This window comes from Plectropomus leopardus, chromosome 20, assembly GCF_026936395.1.
Source record: "Plectropomus leopardus strain MGB_pleo_1.0 chromosome 20, ASM2693639v1, whole genome shotgun sequence".
NCBI lineage: Eukaryota > Metazoa > Chordata > Actinopteri > Perciformes > Serranidae > Plectropomus > Plectropomus leopardus.
Genome location: NC_142195.1, coordinates 2,223,966 through 2,244,459, shown reverse-complemented (window position 1 = coordinate 2,244,459; position 20,494 = coordinate 2,223,966). Strand labels below are relative to the sequence as shown.

General features: G+C 36.5%; 2 protein-coding genes across 2 annotated transcripts in view; one reads left to right on the top strand and one right to left on the bottom strand.

The window, feature by feature from the left end:
- The window catches only part of pkn3 (protein kinase N3), a 32,326-nt gene extending 25,225 nt beyond the window's left edge, over positions 1-7,101 (bottom strand). The window contains exons 1-2 of the mRNA XM_088070853.1: positions 6,777-7,101; positions 2,189-2,465 (exon numbers count right to left, since the gene is read on the bottom strand). Coding sequence (XP_087926979.1) covers positions 2,189-2,465; positions 6,777-6,797 — 298 coding nt within the window. The 5' untranslated portion in view covers positions 6,798-7,101. The remainder of the gene's footprint in view (positions 1-2,188; positions 2,466-6,776) is intronic.
- Positions 7,102-11,953: 4,852 nt separating this feature from the next.
- setb (SET nuclear proto-oncogene b) lies at positions 11,954-19,491 on the top strand. Its single transcript, XM_042509120.2, has 8 exons — positions 11,954-12,183; positions 14,655-14,712; positions 14,801-14,943; positions 15,183-15,286; positions 15,373-15,486; positions 15,745-15,915; positions 18,278-18,412; positions 18,515-19,491. Exons 1-8 carry the CDS (start codon positions 12,114-12,116, stop codon positions 18,533-18,535), a joined length of 816 nt encoding a protein of 271 aa, XP_042365054.1. The 5' UTR covers positions 11,954-12,113; the 3' UTR covers positions 18,536-19,491.
- Positions 19,492-20,494: the final 1,003 nt, after the last annotated feature.

Below are 20,494 nucleotides of genomic sequence, written 5' to 3'. Positions count from 1 at the left end.
GTCAAACTGTCAAAGAAGGCAATGCTGATCAAATATGAATTAAAATGCTGTTATTACATTGCCTATTTTTTTTTCCTCAAATGTTTTCAGAAATATCTTTTAATGTCCTGCTTAGCTATAAAATAAGAAAGTTTGTGACCTGTTCACCATGCTGAAAACATGCAATATGCAACATTACTACTTGCAATATGTAAAAAAATATATATATTTTAAATAAAAAAGTATGTATATTATGCTGAGCATGTAAGTGAGCAAAGACATAATGTAAAGAAATACAGTAATAGACAATAATATGAGAATATTTAAATTTTAATATGGATAATGTGCTGAGTGTGTAAAGAGTGTGAAATATAAAATGTGGCCTAAAATGTGTAAAACTAGCAATTAAGTTAAAGATATAAAAATATAAATATGTGTGCAATGCTACAATAAACAGAGATATACATAAATAAAAATATATACAATATGAGTCACACGTTAAACATAGCCTACATTCAAGAGTGGATGAGTATATTGCACATTTTAATAATTGCTCTGAGGGCTGTTGTAGTTAAAATATTGCACCAAACATTGCAGTTATTTCACAGTTACAGTGATATAAAGAATTGTTCCACCTTAAAAAACCCTATTGCTCTTTGGCGTATAATAAATAAATTACGGAATTTCAAGCAACATGAGGGGGCAGAGAAACATTATACTTTATCTGTACTACTGTCAATATATACTGATAACAGTTATAAAAAATAACTTCTTAAAAACAATTACCTACTGTACCTTTAATGACCTTTTGTAATTGTGCTGTCTTTCAGTTATTCAGAGGGCAGATGTTTTGGTACCCTGACAGATTCCTGGGGGAGCAGTGTGCATTGCTGTCATCCACAGAGTGATTTTGATGCCACTGTTTAGACAAACCAAGTCTAAAATGTTCAAATCCTACTGCCTGAGAGTAACAAACCCACAGGCTCGACACGTACACATATCCATCTTGAAACAAAATGAGGGAACGTGGAGATGCAAGTCAACTACCAAATTTTGTCTGATAGTTGCTCACAAAAAGCACTGTTGTTGTCTCTTGGAAAATATAATATGATGGTCACAATCACTATAGAGAAGACATTTGCTTTAAATATAATACAATATAATATCATCCAATTTACTACCATAGGTGCATAAAGTTTGCTTCACTACTGTTCTTGTAAAGGAGGGTATTTACTAAGATTACAGATGTATGGCCCCAGCTGCTGGTCAGACCTCAGGGCCTGTTCTGAGATGTTACACATATCTGTAAAGCAACAGAGTGCAAAAGAGTGTGTTTTCAGATGCTGAGTTCGGAGCGTAAATCATCCTGCAAAAGGAAGGCTGCATCCTAAATAAATAGCCTGATATCATCAGCTCAACAAAAAGATTCAGTGACTGAGAATGAATGTGAGAGATTGTTTTTTTTTTACAACCATTACATTTGTAAACTTTTTATATTGTGGTCTTAAACAATACTGCTTTTAATTCACATTACAGTGTGTTGCTTAATTTGCAGGAGTGTTTTCATTGTCTCACTGTTCCTCTGCTGCAGTGATCAGTCAGCAGTGTTCAATCAGGTGCAGCAGATATTTGTATACATTTCCATTCCTTCCTCCCTTATTTTGCATTTCAAATAAAAAATATATTGCATGAGTCAAAACAAGCAATTTTGCATGTGCAAAGCCATAGCATGGTACTTTGGAGTTTTAGGGGAATAAATACCAAAGATTTGCGGGCCTCAATTAAATCTTTTTTTTTCTCAAAAGTCTGGTAATAAAAGCATGCAGCCTTAACTAGCCTCCCTCCACTGTCCTGTGAAAGAAAGCTCCTGGAGGGTCCAAAATAAGAAGGCTTAATGCTCAATATATTTTCACAGTTATCTACTTTGGGTATGAGTGTAAATTTGCCCTGATGATGCTTCTTCAGCAGAGGTCATGGATTATCAAGCAGCAAGAACCTGAGTATCCATCAAGTTCATAAAAATTTGCCCACTTGCTTTCACAATACAACATAACTGACCAAAGAGAGGACATGCAGACCTGATGGAGGCACTAGTCGTCAGGTTTGGACGTCACTGAACAAAAGGACAGACAGTCTATGTTGGGACGATGAGCTCACAAATTGCAATTTTATCAATGTGCATTTCAGGACAATGATCTCTTTGAGTTACCTGTGGTGCTGTCCTTCTCTGTGGCCATAGACCTGGCATTGAGCTCCTGCAGCTCCCAGTGCAACTTGTCCAGCTTGCGACTCGAGGCCTTGAGTTGGCCCTCCACGTCAGCTGCGCTCTTGCGATTGGTGACGGCCCTCCGTAGTCTCTCGGCGGCCTCCTTGATCTTCAGCTCCCGCTGGATCTCCTGCCTGAGCAGGGTGCGAGCGTCTTCCAAACGCTGCTGAAACTCTGGGTCCAGAATATCCGCCTCATCCAGACCCTGCAGGCTGCCACTCTGAAGGACACACCACACAACTGCTTCAATATCTGATCACACCTGTTATTTTTATATTTCTTTATACATTACATATGTATCATGTTACATACTAAAACATAATATTATAATTTCCCAGAATATCTACATTGTTTCACACCTGCTAAAGACACTAACAATAGGGTCTATGTATGACTTATGTCTCAGAACAGATTTTTAAGTATTATGAATACATATGGATTTTTGGAACTGAAATTTGAGTAGTTTGCAATTAACATCCACCTTGACTCTGTAGATTCTCAAAATATCTGAAATTAAAGGGAGACTATTTAAATGTATACAGCTGCAAGATTACAAAGACCAGCACAAAGACAGATCAACAGAGTTCAACACTACTGAGATGAAGTGAAACCACCACCTACATTCAATACAAAGGACAGCCATCACTCACATTTACAACCATGTGAGGACAACAGCTACATCCAACACTAAAAGCTGCACTTCAGATTTCTAAATGGAAATGAAGAACAGGTTAAGGCCACTGTTTGATGGAACAAAAAAAAGAAAAGAAGAACCAGCTGATTAGGTGGGAACAACTGCTGAGGAAGTGCAGTGCAGACCAGTTAAACCAAACTGTGCCAGTCAACAACAATAAATGGGACCATGCCTCCCTCTTGTGGATAAAGATCTGTTCAGCTTTCCAATAAAGCTTCAACCCAGCCTTCTCTCATACCCCATACATGTCACAAATGTAATACTCTGAAAAGAAAAAGGGAAAAAAGAAGAAATTGCTACACCAAAAAGAAAAAGAAATAGAGCAGCAGACAGCAGCACAGAGGAGGAGAGACATTCTGCTTAGAGGTGAATTTACAGCTCAAAGCAACTTAATACAATACAGCCTCAGGCTTTTGTTTGAATTCTCGTGCTGGCAAAAAAATGTTGTTGCATATTTACAACCTGTTGTTAGCGCTGTTAGCTTGTTTACTTTATTACATGAATGCTGCTGCCACACTGAACCTCCCGCTGAGCCCCAACTTTACATGTAAAAAAAGAATCAAATTAAATATTTGTATTGAACTTCCAAATCTGATATAACTCACATAATTATCAGTCTGGTACAGCCCTAGTAAAAAAAATATCTGTAATAAAAGAACAAAAGTTAACAGTGTAATTCATGATTTTGCTCCTACTATTTTCTTCTGTTGTGCATTTTGTAATATCCTCCACTGACGACACGTCCTTGATTACAATGGTTCTGCTTAAAACTGTAGGGAACACAGGCTGGTTCACTAGATAGCACCAAAGTTCCAGGAATCACGAACAGAACCAGTTTAAGAAACAGAGCTCATTTGGTGCAAAAGGGGTATCAGCGTGAGGAAATCATGTGCTGTGTCAAGATTAGAGCTGAAACTAATTATCATTTTCAGTATCAATTAATCTGTCAATCTGTTTTTGATCAATGATTTTAGTCTGTTTCACAGTTTTACTACTTCATATATAATTTTATTATTTTTTTATTATTATACTTTGTGCTGTTATTCCATCATTCACCTCTTATTTACAGTTTTAGTCTTTAACTTCTTTAGCTTTTATTTTTACTATTATCATTTTATCTATTTGTTGGGTTGGGGGGTTTCAGTTGATTCAACAACTGAAATTGTATATCGATCATATAATTTTTGCAGATTGCAGAATCAAGTTATGGTTTCAGTTTTAGTCGAATGACAGTCTTTTATCTCATTAAACTTGTCTTGCATCACCGTCAAACACCTCCGCCCTGTTGTGACACAATGAACACTTTTCATAGGGGTTAATCTGTTCTGCAAAAGTCACAAGTATCAAACACTTAGACAGGTTCTGCGTGAAAGCCGAAACCTCAGAGACAGATGAAATTACAACACAAGCCAGCATTCACCCATTCACACCCATTCATAAACTGATGACAGAGGCGGCAACCATGCAAGGTGCTCATCAGGATCAATAACCATTCCCGCCCACATTCACACATCAATGGCACAGACATTAGGAGCAATTTAAAGAGACTTTGACATGTAGACTGCAGGAGTCATGGATCCAACAACAACACAACTGCTCTACATCCTGTGACACAGCCCTTTAAAGTGTTTTAAAGTGTTTTTTAATGTGATGTCACCTTCATTTATTCATTTTATCTCTCTTCCTCTATTAATTTTGCTGCTCTTACTCTATTTACTCTATCACCATCTTTTCATGTTTTAATTTATTTACTTGTTCATCTATCTTGTTTTATTCCCACTGATGTGATGGCATCTTCTTATATTACTATATTATTTCTTACATTATTTTTTATCATCTTTTATTGCATTTACTCTTATATTTTCTAAAATGTTTCATTTAACACTTTAACTGCCCTTGAAGATCATGTTGACCTTTTGTGTTCTCATTCTGTTCTTGCCTTTTTGTTTGACTCTTCTAGATCTTTCTCTGTTTGGCATGTTTGCTGATGTTTATTTAATTATTATTTATTTTATTATTCCCTGTTTTTAAAGGTGCTTTATAAAAAAAGTTATTATTATTATGATGATTATTATTATCTTAACATTTTGGGCACATTTCAAGCACAAGATTAAGATCTTTGCAATTAGTAGAAGTGTAAATCGGCAGACGCCCCATGATACTATATTATCACAATACTATAATCAAAATACAATTTTATTGTGTTTTTAAACGCTTTGCAATACAGTGAGCATTGCAATAACATAAACTGCAATTTATTACATTTCTTCAACTTCAAATTATGTTCCCAAACTTTGCCAACATCTGTTTTTATCTAATAAGATAAATTTTCAGTCTGATCATCTCACTTCAGTCATTTTTATTGAAGCAACATGTATGTAGTGGACTGATAAAGAAATTGATTTTATTAATCTAGCAGGCCATCAAAAGTTAATTTGTATTTGCAATATTAATAATTTATATCATAAAAATATATATCATAAATATAAAATATGTATCATATCATATGATATTAATATATATCAGAAACTAATTATATAATAACATTTGGTGTCAGTGTATTGATACAGTATTGCCACAAAATACCGAGATACTATGCTGTATCAATTTTTTCCCCACCCTTAGTAGTTGGGCCATCTACGTACAAATCAGGTGTCCCTCATTTTCATTTATTTAGGCTATTTATTGTTTGTTTGTTCTATTGTCAAATATTCAAGAAAATAATTTGAGGAATATTCAGTTAAAGAAATAATAGCCCTACTTGAATTCATAAGACATGCTATATCACAGTCGGCAATGACAAGAATGAATTAAGTTAAATGAAAACATGCTATTTGGGAACAGTGAAACAGTGTTTTTTGATGATGTGGTTGGATTTGTTTAAGATAGGAATAGAAGAGCTTTGAGGTCATGCTTTTTTGCCTTTACAGCATTTAACCCTACAATTATGTTTTTATGCTACCAGTGAATACAGAGCACAGACACATAAACAAACTATTAACCCACACTAATTATTAGACCATCATTCTTGTGTTACTGGTGAGCGGCTTTGCTACAAGCCAAACAAAAGGCAGGCTGGCTTTTGTACTGGTTATTGCTGGTATCTATTCATGTTTATGGCTATTATCTACTGTTGGACACACCTCCTGCCAATCAAAACAAGTGCACCTTTTTTGTGTCCTAGGAAATGGTGTTAAGTTTGGGTCCCATTACAAGTCATTGAAACTAGCAGTTTTACAGCATAGTGACCAATAAATGATGTAGTTTTAAATGTATTCATTTTAACTATAGGCTTGCCATAGAGGAAATGATACGTTGGATATTTTGTATTTTTACAAAATAAATAAATTAAAATAAAACATAAAAATAAGATGTCCAATTATAGGGTAAAACTCTACTAAGCAACTAACTTTCTTTCAACAAGATGAAAAAAAATATCGAAATTGTAAGCTAACGTTCGCCTTTTTTGGAATGAACCATTTTGGTTAACGAATGGGTGTTCGTTAAAATAAAAAAACTTACTAGACCGACTCTAGGTGGTAGCTTCGCTAGCTCCTACCAGATTTTCTTTTCTTAATGAAGCTGAGTCGTTAAAATAGTAAGCAACAGTTAAACGTTAGAGGTATTTATCTGACAAGCACAAAGACAGAGGAACTGTGAGGAGAGGCAAACAAGACAAACAGGAAAATCCAGTGCCTCTGACTGAAGTAGCAACTAGCGTTATTTAACTAAACTCAGCGTCGGATAATATTAACTAGCGTAATGTTTTCACTACATGTTTCCATGATAATTGAGCTTCATTTGACGAATTGAGGCAACCTGTGGCATTAAATTTACCTGTTGTGTTAGACCTGACATGGTGGCTGTCAGTTGTATATGCTGGACATTCACACAGCGTCAGCGTCTGCTCCGCTCCAGCCGCCGACGGGCGGACGGGTCTCCCTCTCTCTTTTTCGGCTCAGAAAGTGGTGAAAGAGCTCCGGGTGGACTGGCACAACTAGCTTAGGTCAACTGACAGCGGCATGTGAAATTCAACGTCTGCTCGGGTTGTTCTCAGGAGCTCCGGAGGGCTGTGCTGCTGCTCATTATGGAAACAAATCTGAGGAAAAAGTTTGAATTGAGCTCAAGTGAGGTTCGACGCAAAAGTGACGTCAGGAGACGGCGGCTGGATTGGTTGGCAGTCGATATTGACCGAGATGCTGCGGCGACCAATCAGATTCGGTTATTCAGTGCACCTGCCGAGGTAACCAAATGATGCATTCACGTGGGCTGAGATCTTCTCTATACCTGATTTATATAGTTATGCAGCTGATAGATGTTTTTTGGTGCACATAAAGTATGTATTTCTTTTTTTTCTCTTTGGCTATAATGTGTTACAAATTGACACATTATGGCACATATTTTTATATTTCTCACACACTTAATCACACAACTAAATAAATACTCACCGTATTACACACATTTTATTCTTACATACTAGTGTGAAAATTGAAGAATAATGCACGATTCAAACACACACACAAACACACACACACACACACACACACATATATATATAATTAGTAGCATATTACTCATATTTTTAAAATATATTTCTAAACCTTTCCAACTAGTTTTGCACATTGTAATGCACTTATTTTGAGATTTCTTACTCACTTCACATACTCAGCATATTGCACATATTTAGTATTTGTTTTTAATGTTTTAGGTACTGGTGTGACAAATGTAGCATCTTGCACATATTTTGAAAGCATATTTCTAAACCTTTAAATAGCAGTTTTGCATGTTGTAAACTAGCAAAGGGCACATTGTTTTGTATGTCTTACACACTTTAAACCAATATGGTGTGAAAATTGTAGCATATTCAATAACATATTTTTAAAATGTGCTCATTGTAATGCACAATGTCTTACAGACTTCACATACTCACCATATTATATATTTTTTTAATATTTTACATACTGGTGTGGAAATTGTAGCATTTTGCACACATTTTTAAAATATATTTCTAAATCTTCACATACTAGTTCTGCAAATTGTAATGTAATATAAGGCAAATATTTTTATATTTCCTATACACTTTACATACCACAATTTTCCCCCCAGCGAAAAAGTATTCTGATTCTGAATCATTAGTGAAACCAAACAGAGTCCCATTTTTAGATAGAAGGAAAGCTGTCAAAATGTTGTTGCTCACATAATTAAGTTTACATAGTGAAGTCGGGGGGAAAAAAACTTCTCAGAGAGCCGTTAAATCTGCTTTAACACAGCTTGTTGCTGTAGCCTGTGGTGAACTGAAACATGGAAAACCTGCATCTGCTCACAGAGGCTCCTTTTTCCATGAGAGGCGCTTTCAGTGAAACTTGTTGAGAAGCACTTGTTCGGTGGCTCACACACAGAAGGCAGGGCTGGAAATTGTTGTACTTTGGGTATTACATGTAAATCAAATATGCTTGGGTCTTTTGCTCCATGAGGTGACAGTGCTGGCAGAGTTTATGCTCTTTAGGAAGGCCTAAACATGAGTTTAAGTGCTCCCCATGTTTCTATGTAACGCTGAGAAATAAGGATTGGGATTTTAAAAAGCAGTGTGAGGCTAGAAACTGAATGAGCAACTGCTGGTCCCTTGGACGTAAATTCAATGCTTTTAAGGACCTTTACAAAATTATATTTAACCAAATATATGACTGATTGTTGGATAAATAATCTTTTCCGTACTTAGGTATTTCAGCTAATTATAAAGGTTAGCAGTTCATATGTGGTCCCCTGCAGACAAAGGTTTTAAGTAGGGTTAATCATTGAACATTTTCCCAACAGGTAAGTGTAAGCATGAAGTAAAAACAGGTTCAGTGGTAGGTTTAAAGAGTAGTAACATCAGGTATGTGGATTTTCAAACTGAAGACCTTGACCCATTTTGACAAAAATATAATTTAAGGTGGAAAAAAATGAAGTTATTCGTGGCAATGGAGACTTTAAAAGTTAAAATTTTAGACAATTTAATTATTTTTATGCCTAATATTCATTAAAAAATTATTTAATTTCATTGAACTTTATTTATCTATTGACTATTTATTTATACATTTTAGCGTGTTTCACAGTTTTAATACTTCATATATCATTGTATTATTTTTACATATTTATTTATTATGCTGTTGTTCTTTCATTTACCTCTTATTTACAGTTTGAGTATTTTACTTTTTTTATTATTACTATTATTTCTATTTTTTTTTTAAATTTATTTTGCTATTGTTTATTTATTTGTTTATTTATTTATTTATTTATTTATGATTAGTTTTATCTATCTATTTAGATTTTATCCTGCCTCTGGTGTTTCCTCCCTTATGGTAGTGTTCCCTCAGTTCCTGGTTTTACTGAGCACTATTTCTGTTTTTTTGTGTGTGTGTTTTTATTCACATGTTTGTGTGTTGTGCAATACAATAAAGACATAAATAGATTTTGTGTTTATTGTATGAAGTAATATGTTTTACAGTTTGTTTGTATGTAAAGTGGCATGCACATTAAATCTCGTCAGAGCTCGTCAGAGAGAGTACTACCTAACAGAGAGTGGGTGTGTTAAAGTGGAGGGTTTGGATTGAAGCCAGCTGTGGTTATCTCTACGCTGTGTATTTGATTTGCTATTGTTTGTCCAGTGGTTGTGATTTGCAATAATGGATCTTAACATTTCAATTTCCCACGCACTGCATATGAACAATGTAGTTTGTCTCAACCAAAAGGTTCAGTTTTTACATATTATAAACAGCTGATATAGTTCCTGAAACAGAATACAGAAACACTATTTTAGACTACACAATAGTCCTATAAAGCCTAATGTAAAGCTTACAATAACCAAATGTCTGAGCACCATAGACTCACTGGGTCTAGTTCTGTAAATGCTTTACTAAATTTAACAAGAAGTCAACAATATTATTTGTAAATACATCTATAGGTCCAGTGTGTATGATTTAGGGGGATATGCTGGCAGATATTGAATATAATATAATGTACTCTTTAGTATATTATTATCTGAAAGTAAGAATCAAGTTTGTATCCCCATAGCAGGTCCTTGTCTACACAGATCACCAGACAACCAGTTCTAGCAAAAAGCTCTATTACTGTTTTTGCTTTTTCTTTCTTTTTTTAAAATTAGCATTTTTTATTACTGAAAAATGGTTAGAAAAGATAACAAAGATCATATATATTATGGCAAGAAGAATTGTAAATATTTAGATATAGGAATGAGTATGTGTATGTTGGCACATATATGACAAGCCTATAATTTATATAGGGGATTTTTTTTTAAACAGATGAATTATCTTATAGGTGATAGGATTGAATAAGTCTATTCCTCTTCCTATACTCCCTTTCGCAAATTGATGCAGTCTGCGGATGGAATTCATAATGTGCTTTTTTGCTTCCTGTTTTTACAAGTTCAAAATCAATAAAATCAATCAATCAATCAATCAATCAATACTTCTTTGTAACATGCGCACTTTAAAAATCGAGCCCACATTACATTTAAGGAAAAAAATGCCCCCGCCCTCCTTTGCATCTGTTTTGTAGTAAGTACCTAAGATGCGTAGGAGTTGAGTAAAAGCATACATTTTGACTTAGGAAATGTCGTGGAGTAAAAATGAAAGTTGACCGAAATGCCAAAAATCAGGCACAGATACTCGAAAAAAATACGTAAGTACTGTAATGAAGTATTAATACTTCATTACAGTGCTTATATACTAATACTTAACCCTCTATGGTACGCACTATGATCCCAGTTGGTAAAAAAATGTTTGGGGTGTTTTTTTGTCTTAAAATAGACCAAGTAAACATAATGAAGAGACATTTTCAAAAAATATTATTTTTTTAGTAGTTTTTAGGGTTCGTTGCCATATGGCAACACCGTACCATAATGGAAAGTAATGAAAACATGAGAGTTTTGTTTAAAATTGTATGTAACATTTATTTTAAAACTCATGTTATAGTATAAACAATCCCCAGTAGCTTGAACAGGCGTCAAGTAAAGTGTTACCCATTTTACACTCTCTTACTGGTTATACCTGTCACTTCACTTTCATCCTCACTGTCCTCCCTCTCCTCACTGTCTCCATTGCCCTCACTGTCTCTGTCCTCACTGTCTCCACTGTCCTCATTCTCTGGCTCATAATCTTCATCCGTCTCACTGTCTTCATCACTCTCACTCTGTGTTTCCAGCAGCTCATTTTCCTCGTCACTGAATTCTTTGTCATCTTCACTATCATCTAGTGGGAGGGCTAGTTCAGCCTTTTTCCGCGATGTACCATAAAAAAAATTTGCATTCATTCTGTAAATGGAAGAAAGATGTGTCAAATATCATCATATGCAATGTGGAAAGGACTCACAAAGTGCATTATTATAGTTTATAGACTATAGAAGATCAGTGTACACCAATGCAATTGCAAAGTAGGCCTATAACTAAATACAAAATGTTATCAACATGCCAGGCTAGCAATCCATAATGGTACGGTGTTGCCATATGGCAACGTACACATTTTTAACATTTTCTATTATTTATTGATCGACTACAGTGCAAGAAACTACATGATAATGAACTTAACTCACCTATTGTTGAGTGTATATTTTTTTCCGTTGAAAAACTTCAAAAAAACACTTTTTTTGTTGAATTTTTAGGCGTCAAATGGTGAGGCTCCTCCCGTCGATGATGTCTGCAGAAAAGGGTTTCAAAATGGCCTCCAGAAAGTTATGTGACAAATTTAAACACTGCTATTGGTTTACTTAGAACCCCACCTCTTTTTTAATGCATTGCATCATAACTTGGAATGTATTATCTGTGTGTAGAAGGCTTAAATTGGGGTTGTTGCCATGTGGCAACGCTGTACCATAGAGGGTTAAATACTACCTGACACCACTGCCACTTGAGGACATTAGTACACTGCCTGTAGCTTTAAGCTGCAGTGTTGCACTCCGGCCGGCTGGGGGCAGTAGAGCACCATAAATATGTTCACCGACCGAGCGCCCGAAGAGAAACAAGCGTGCGAAGCTGCGCTCACTCCTCCTCCTCATCGTGGGCTTCAAGACACGCACTCTATGTAAGGTGGAAGTAACTTTTATTCTCCACAGAAGAGTTACGAACCAGACGGAATAACATTATACTTTTGGTGAAAAGTGTCACGGCAAACGATAACCATGTCGGCCACCTCGGCAAAAGTCAACAGAAAGGAGAATTCAAATCACGACGGAGCGGACGAGACCTCTGGTAACGTTAAGGAATGGCGGTTATCCTGTACAACGCCATTTTCATTTGTTTTTCGTCATTTTGTTATTTTCAGCCTTGTTTGTTGTGTCGTATTGAATGATATATTTTTGCGAATGAGCAGCTTGACTTACCTTTTCCTGCATATAACGGTTCACACTGGTGCAAAAAGCTGTTGTGCAGGACTGTGCAGTAATGTAGCATGCTAGGCTAGGTGTTTAGCCAGCGTGAGGGGTTAGCTAGCCATTAGCTTAGATTAGCTACGAGTTCATATGAAGGAGGCCGGTATTTGTATTGCATAAGCTGCATATAGCGTGATTTGCACTTATTGATCATGCAGATAGCATGTAGAGGTTTGTCGTAGAGAGGTTACGTTATTGATGAAATCGCGTGCAGCTGCGCGTTTCCTCGTGCACGCTTGTAGCTCGAGCTTCTCCAACGATTGTTTGCTCGCATTATTAGCAAGTGCAACAGTCACCGTATCCCATTTATCATCGGTGAAGAGAGGCCGAGCATTGATATCGTTAACATTAGCTGTTCAGTTAATCATATGCACGCTCGCGAGCCTAGCTTTTGTCTTAGTAGTTACCTGAGCAAAATGTAAACAAGTGCTCCGTGTTCTTTTACATGGCCACAGTGTCGGTCTGAGGTGGTATTATGAATGTTGGTGGATATTAAACATGCGCAAAGCGGCTTTGGAGGAGCTCGCGGTGTGGTAATATCAGTATGGAGCAGATGGCATTTTGCAGCGAGACGCCGTTAAGCCCCTCATTCAAACCAGGCCGCCTTTAGCAGCAACAGGAAGCTCCAGAGGCAGAGGGTCTGTCTGCCATGGATCCACCACACACACATATACACACACACACACACACACACACCAGCCAAACACATTATGGCTGGCGTCCCGCGTTATTTCACACACTGTGCATGCAGTGGAGAAATGGCTGGAAATCGAGTTCTCTTTTTATAATGATCAAATACGATATTGTTCGATTGAAATCAGATGCTGTAATGATGTTAGTTAGTTAGTTAGGTAGTTAGTTAGTTAGATCTTTATTTCGAACTTGCCAAATAGAGAACAAAATAAAAATGAAAGCAAGAAAAACAACACCAGAGTGCCCATCGGATATAATTGAAACAAGACAAACGTAGGTATTTCATGTTAGAAAAGGAGTAGGAGGATGTAAATACTTAACAAATCACACCCCCTATTTTGAAAACATTTTATAATACAACTTCATTGTTAATATACACATCTTGATATAATCAAACAAGAATTAAGACACTAACAAGAACAGATCAATCTGAATAAACACACATAAAAAAAACCGCTAGTCACGCTTTCAGAAGCAGCCTAGCTGTCTTGTATATCATATTGCCTGTTTCCCTCTCTGTTCCACCAGCTCATATATATAAAATTCATTTTAACGGCATTCATTTTTTCATCACGTGATTAACGCACGTTCTGTAATTATGACCCTCCGAAATCGTGAAGTAATACAACAGTAATGTTGTGGATGGCCGCAGAAACAACCCTCCGTGCGCAGAAATGGATAAGGAAAGGGTTTTTCATTTAATGACAAATTCTGCTATAAAGCCCAGCCAGATGGTTCTCTTGACACGACCAAAGTTATGTGCCTTTACTGTCGATGCGAACTGAGTTACCACGGGAATAAGTCGAGTCTGCAGACAGATGTCTTATCTAATTTGGCAGTAAAATTGGCTTTATGTTGGAGTGAAGTTGCTACAACCTTCTACATTAAAAAGATTTAAGTGTCCATGGCTCAAGTATATGCCAGATGCATGTTAGGAAGTAATTTATTACTTTATTGAACTAAACAGCTATTAATTTCCACATCCTACCTAAAAGTGATGTTTTTGTGTTATTTCATGGAGTTCTGTTTGCCATAAAACTTCTAGCCCAACTGACACTGGATCTTTGAGGCAGATTAGTTATGGCCAGTCTTAAAAAAATCTTCTATTTATTTAAATTATTTTTATATTTTCGTAATTATAATATAATTTTGTTTACATGAAATCATAGCATACAGTGTAAAATGGACTTGCATACCATTTAATACCACACTGAGAGCGCAGATGATGAGGTCAGAATTCCCAACAGGTGGCTTCCACGGAGTTTTCAGTGTGTTTCTGAATCTAGCATCTTGTGTATCAACACTCTGGCCTTCTGGCAATATGACTCTTCACTCTGGCTGTCCACATTAAAATCTTGAGTGGTTAATTTCAGCAGAAGGCATCAATGGATCTGCTTGACTCCATCATGATCTTTCAGCTGTGGGGCTGTAACCCAATGCAACTGTAGTGATTTCATATCTAGCACAATGCAATGTCGGAGTGTGTTGATGTCTATTGGGATATTGATTATCATAATTTCTTGTCTTGGTATTGCATGATGGTATGTACTGTTTTTATTCCAAACTCCAAAATTAAATATATGTTCCTTTTCTATGTAGAAAAAGAGCAGCAGGAAGCAATCGAACACATCGACGAAGTACAGAATGAAATTGACAGGTGAGTGTCTCTTGTTTAGGCGGAATGAAAGATGGGTTCCCAGAGAAAGTTTTCTTAATCGCACGTTTTTTATGTTCTTTCTCCCCAGACTGAACGAACAAGCCAGTGAAGAAATTCTAAAAGTAGAGCAGAAGTACAACAAATTACGCCAGCCCTTCTTTCAGAAGCGATCAGAACTCATAGCCAAAATCCCCAACTTCTGGGTCACAACATTCGTCAACCATCCACAAGGTAAACGTATTACTTTTGTTGTCACTATGCTAGCTTTTTTTAATTGTGACGAACCAAGACTGTCTGTGATTGTGACAGAAATGATCCTCCCTTGAATAAATGTTGATGTATTTCTCATCAGCACACTTTAAGTTGTATGATCAGCAGCTCACAGCGTTTGTGTGTGTGTGTGTGTGTGTGTGTGTGTGTGTGTGTGTGTGTGTGTGTGTGATGTGTGATGTGTGATGTGTGATGTGTAGTTTCAGCTCTTCTGGGGGAGGAGGATGAGGAAGCACTTCACTACTTATCGAGGGTGGAGGTCACTGAGTTCGAGGATATCAAGTCGGGATATAGAATAGATTTTGTGAGTTGTCAAATTTACGTTGTATTAGTCCAGTATGAATAACAGACGTGGCACTTACTGACCCAGATGTGATTACTTTTCTGCAGTATTTTGATGAGAACCCGTACTTCGAGAACAAAGCCCTCTCCAAAGAGTTTAATGTAAATGAGAGCGGAGATCCTGTTTCCAAATCAACTGAAATCAAATGGAAAGCTGGAAAGGTTGGTTTGCATTTTATTTCATATTAGTTTTTTACTTTTTATTTTTTTATTTAATCTATTGCTGCACAAAACGAATCAACTCAAGGAGTAGGAAAGGTAAAAAGTCAACTTCGTGCTATACTTTCCATTGCATTTCTTTCTTCGACCTTTCTCCAGTAGTCCCAGTGTTGGGCATTCTCTGTATTTTTCAGGTTTATTCACATGTAACACTGATTACAATTATTACTTTCTTATTAATATCATAACCTCCATCCCCAGGACCTGACAAAGCGTACGGGCCAGACACCAAACAAAGCTGGGAAGAAACGACAGCACGAGGAGCCAGAGAGCTTCTTCACCTGGTTTACTGACCACTCAGACGCAGGAGCTGACGAGCTGGGAGAGGTCATCAAGGACGACATCTGGCCTAATCCGCTGCAGTACTACTTGGTAGGCCTATCACTCCTCAACTTGACTTTATTTCTGGTCTTAATTCTCTGACACTTGAGCGAAGTGACTTGATGTCTTTCAAAAACATCAGAAGAAGAAAAAGAAATTACCCCAAATTAGCAAGAAATTTGAAAAGAAAAAAGGTGTAAGAAAGTTGCCTCAAAATTACCAAAAATAAATTAATGAAGGAATTACGTGTGGAAAAAATGTCTAAAATAATACTAATTTTGTATCACAATTTTAAATGCATTAGAAGTTTTTGGATGCTTTCCCAAACTTATTTTTTAAATAATTCTCTAAATCACTTAATTTTTTTCAGGATATTTCTTGCCAAGTTTCTCATTGTTTTTTTTCACATGATTTTTAAAGAAATCAAACCATTTGCTCAGGGTTCAAAGGTTTAAATAGTTGTGATGGGTGTCTGAAAGCAGCACATTACAGATTAATTCAATCCAGGGTTCAAAGGGTTAAAGAGAGTTTTGACAGAAAACAGCCCTGTGGTAAAACAATGCAAGGCGGTTACTTTGGTAGAGGCATATTGTTTGATATACTGGTGACATGATGGTCTGATATGATTTTTACAACTCAGTGGAGTTCTCACAGTGACGGTTAGTATTCCACCAGTAGTTCAGTGTCAGGGAAAGGCCATTTACATAGTTTTTTCTTAAATAGTTTTTACTCATTTCACAGTCTTTGTCAGAGGGGAATCTTTGACATGCATGACCTGCAGCTTTTCATGCTATATCTACAGTACATCAAAAAAAAATTCAAAAATTGATACAGCTTAATATTGGTATATTTTTTGTAACAATATTGTGTCGATACACAGACAGCAAGGTATTGACTTCTATGTCATATAAATAATAAATATTGCAAAAACTTTTGGGAGCCAATTGAATAATTCATTGTATCAGTAAGTTACTGTTAAATAGATACATTTTGTTTCAATAAAAATAATTGAAGTGAGAAACACATAACATGACATATTTTCAGTTGAAAAAAGGCAATAAATCATGATATGTTGCAATAGTAGTATGTTGTATTGTGATAAATCATACTGTGGAGCCTCTAGCAAAGATGCACTGTTGCAGGGCTATAAAAACGTTATGTTTTGAACCCCTGTTCAACATGATGTGGAGTTAGTTTGATATATTGGCATAACAGGTAGCAATTAATTGCAGTACAGAAATTCTCCATTGACATCAGTTATCCACAAGAGAACACTTACAAAGTTATATTCTGACTAAAATGTCCAGCTCTCTTCGTATGATGGCCACAAGAATTAAATTTGAAGAATTCTCAGGAAATGTTCTGTAAAGTTGAGTGTTTGTATATATATTTAAAAAAGGACCTGGTCATTTTTTCAAAACTAGAATATTTGTTATCTCCCTCAAAAACTGTGTATTGGTGTGGCTCTAGTGTACCGCGTAGATTTCAGTCTTATACTAGTCTGGAAGACGGCTACATTAGTTTAAGTGAGGGTCAGACTCGCCAGTTCACCTTATAGGGATGAGCTGTCTCCGCTGCATCACACTCATGCTTATACTGTTAAAGAAGAGCCCTCCAAAATGACCATTTGTATATGAATTACTCACTTTAATTGAACTTGTGAAGACAACATTTTTCTCGCATGCTTCCACAGTGAACGCAGCAACACTATACCAAAAAATCCATTTACAAACTTACAACACTCATCTAATATAACCCAGGTTTCGTGAATCCAGGCGTACGTTCAGTCCTTCCTAAGCAGACAGCCTTTGATAACAGGGAACTGAACTAAAAGTGAAGTGTAGTCCTCAATGCCAGACTCCATCGACAAAAGTCATTTTATTTTGCTAAACATGGCAGCTGCTTGCCTACTACAGCCTTGATTGGCAGTTTGTTTTTGTACGTTTGTGACTTAAGTGATTTCAAATCAAAGGCACACAATAGGACAAACTAACTAACTAATGGAGGCTGTGAGAGACCAGCAGCTCCTGTGTTCAGCGATGTAAAATTACTGTTTTTGTCAGTGGAGTCTGGCAATGATGGGAGCATAGATACGTTTCACTTTCTGTTCAGTTCCCCCTCAGAACTGAGCATGCGACTGTATAAATGAGACTTGGATCATACTGCACGAGTTACGCAAGAGTTTGTAAACAGATATTTTTGATATAGTTTTGCAGTTGTTTAAATGAAGACCCCTATGATTCTTCATTCACCACGAAGGCATGTGCATAAAACAAAATTTTCCTCACACATTCAACACAACACTGGATGAGTAATTGATCCACAAATTATCATTTGGAAGGTTGAAGTATTCTTGTAGGAATAAAATATGAAGGCTTTTAAACTAAGTAGTTAATATCTCAATGTTCCAAAGGTTCCCGACATGGAGGATGAGGAAGGCGATGGCGATGATGATGACGATGAGGAGGAGGGTCTGGAAGATATTGATGAGGGAGAGGAAGACGAAGGGGAAGATGATGATGAGGATGGTGATGGTGAAGATGGAGAGGTAAGTACACTGTTATGGAAGTTGAGGATTACAAACGCACACTTAACCATACTGTGCTGAAGCAGTTATTGTAACCAGAGTCATTCTTTGTCTTTGTTTCAGGACGACGGTGAGGATGATTAAACATTTCAGCCAACACCTTTTTCCCAGTCCTCCCTCTGTGATCATCCCACAACCCACGGGAGCAAGATATTTTCTTTGTTTGGGGAGGGGGGAGGGTTTGTAAAAAAACATTTTCTTTCCTGTGTGTCGTCAGCCTGTCCGTCCTCTTCCTCTGCAGCCACGGCCTGTCCATAATCCATAATGCCATGTCTAAAGACCAGCTCCATACACTGCAGGTCTTCATCGGGTGGGACGGGTGTGTCTCCTGAAGTCTCACCTGTCATTGTTTCTCTACATCTCCCAAAGACATGCAAAAGAATAAAAAAAAATTTGTAGCATTCTGCACGTCATCTTACGTAGATTTGAAATACGTACCATAGCAATTTCTTTGTAAAATATGACAGTTTCTGTTGAAGTTGTGAGTTCAATAAAAATAAGCCATGGTGCAGTGATAACTTAATCAGAGCATCCTTAGCCACTTTTATATATATAAATGTATATTATAATATATCCAGTGGTGGGGGATCCTAAGGCTCATTAGAAGTTGCATTTTCCTTTGTGACTTATTGTACTAATGGAACTGATTGAAAGCACCAGCTTGTTCCTTTCAACTGTTGTAAATGTTTTTGGGATATCCATGTATCTTGGTAAGACAGTTGTTCATTGTACACAGCTTAATGGGGAGGTGTGGTGGGGCAGCGGGGCTTTGACAACAACTCTGGACTTCTGTTCAATAAATTTTCATGAATTTTGTTTTTCAGGCACCCACAACAAGGTTTGAAATGTACATTTTTTTATAGAAACAACTTTAAAAAAAATCTAATTTTGAGCTTGACCTAACATTTTGAGATGGGAGAGAAAATGTTTTCTGTGGAGTCCTCTGTGGAGTCTGCAGTGTTTCTCCTGTTCCACTGGAAACCTGTTCACATTAAATTAAGTGTACCAGTTGCTTTGTTACAATAAATGTATACATGATGTTTGGAGTAGTCTGATTACATTTGAGTATTTCAGCTGCAGTTGTTAGACAAACCTGCACCATTCTTTGTTCATTGTGTACTCTGATGTCAGGTCAGTCCAGGAGTTAGGCAGGTGATTACACTTTTGAAATGTAATACAGCAAAATAATTATTTTGCCAAAGTTAATGCATTTATCATACCAAATGATGTAAAAGACAGATGTATTTGTGGATATTTGAAGGACTTCTTTGCCATGGCAAGTTTAAACACAACCTTTTAGTAAATCAGACACTTCTGACAGAAAGCTGTATTGAAACAGGAAGTTGGTGCAGTCTGCCCTGAGACCAGTGAAAGCTAATAATCTGATAAGATTTATTGAAAGAAACATTATTGGAAGCCTCAGTGTTTTGGTTTTGTTCTAACCTTTAGGGAATGTTTGGTGCAATTAACATGCTTTTCATTAATTTTTGATAGTTTTGGCTCTGTCCTTACATATGGCAAGGATTTTGGCAAGATTGTGTATTTTTTATTTAATCTTGGAATTTCCAGCTCAGCTCCTACAATAAGTCTAAAATACACTGTGGAAACTAAATTGCTACATTCAGACTGTTAAGGGAAAAAATGCTCCATTGAAACCCATTCAGACTGACATTTTTGATCCCACAGCCATCAAAGCATAAAAACATGCATTGTATTATTTCTGGGGGTCATTCTGGACTTTTGCCTTGGAATTTGTCATTTTGACTATTTTTCATTGGATGATGTCATTTTCTACCCCATTTGGCATAAGGAGAAAATACATGCTATTTCCACCAGGCGCTCTGTCACAATGTTTCTGCTAATTAACATATCCCAGGCTGTGATTTAAAAACAAAAAAAATCTACTTCTCAGGTAGCATATTGAAAAAGTTTTTTTTTTTCATCTAAAAGCATAGTGGCATCATGACAAAAGCCTGGCACTTAGAGGGTTAAAATTCTAAAAATAAATGAATATTTGATATTTATGATTAGGTCTGATGTTAG

Bases quoted from the DNA above. Each gene is read 5' to 3' on its own strand.
- setb (XM_042509120.2), top strand. From the start codon at position 12,114: ATGTCGGCCACCTCGGCAAAAGTCAACAGAAAGGAGAATTCAAATCAC. The intron at 15,287-15,372 runs GTGAGTTGTCAA...ACTTTTCTGCAG, and splicing joins CGGGATATAGAATAGATTTT to TATTTTGATGAGAACCCGTA. The intron at 18,413-18,514 runs GTAAGTACACTG...TCTTTGTTTCAG, and splicing joins GTGATGGTGAAGATGGAGAG to GACGACGGTGAGGATGATTA.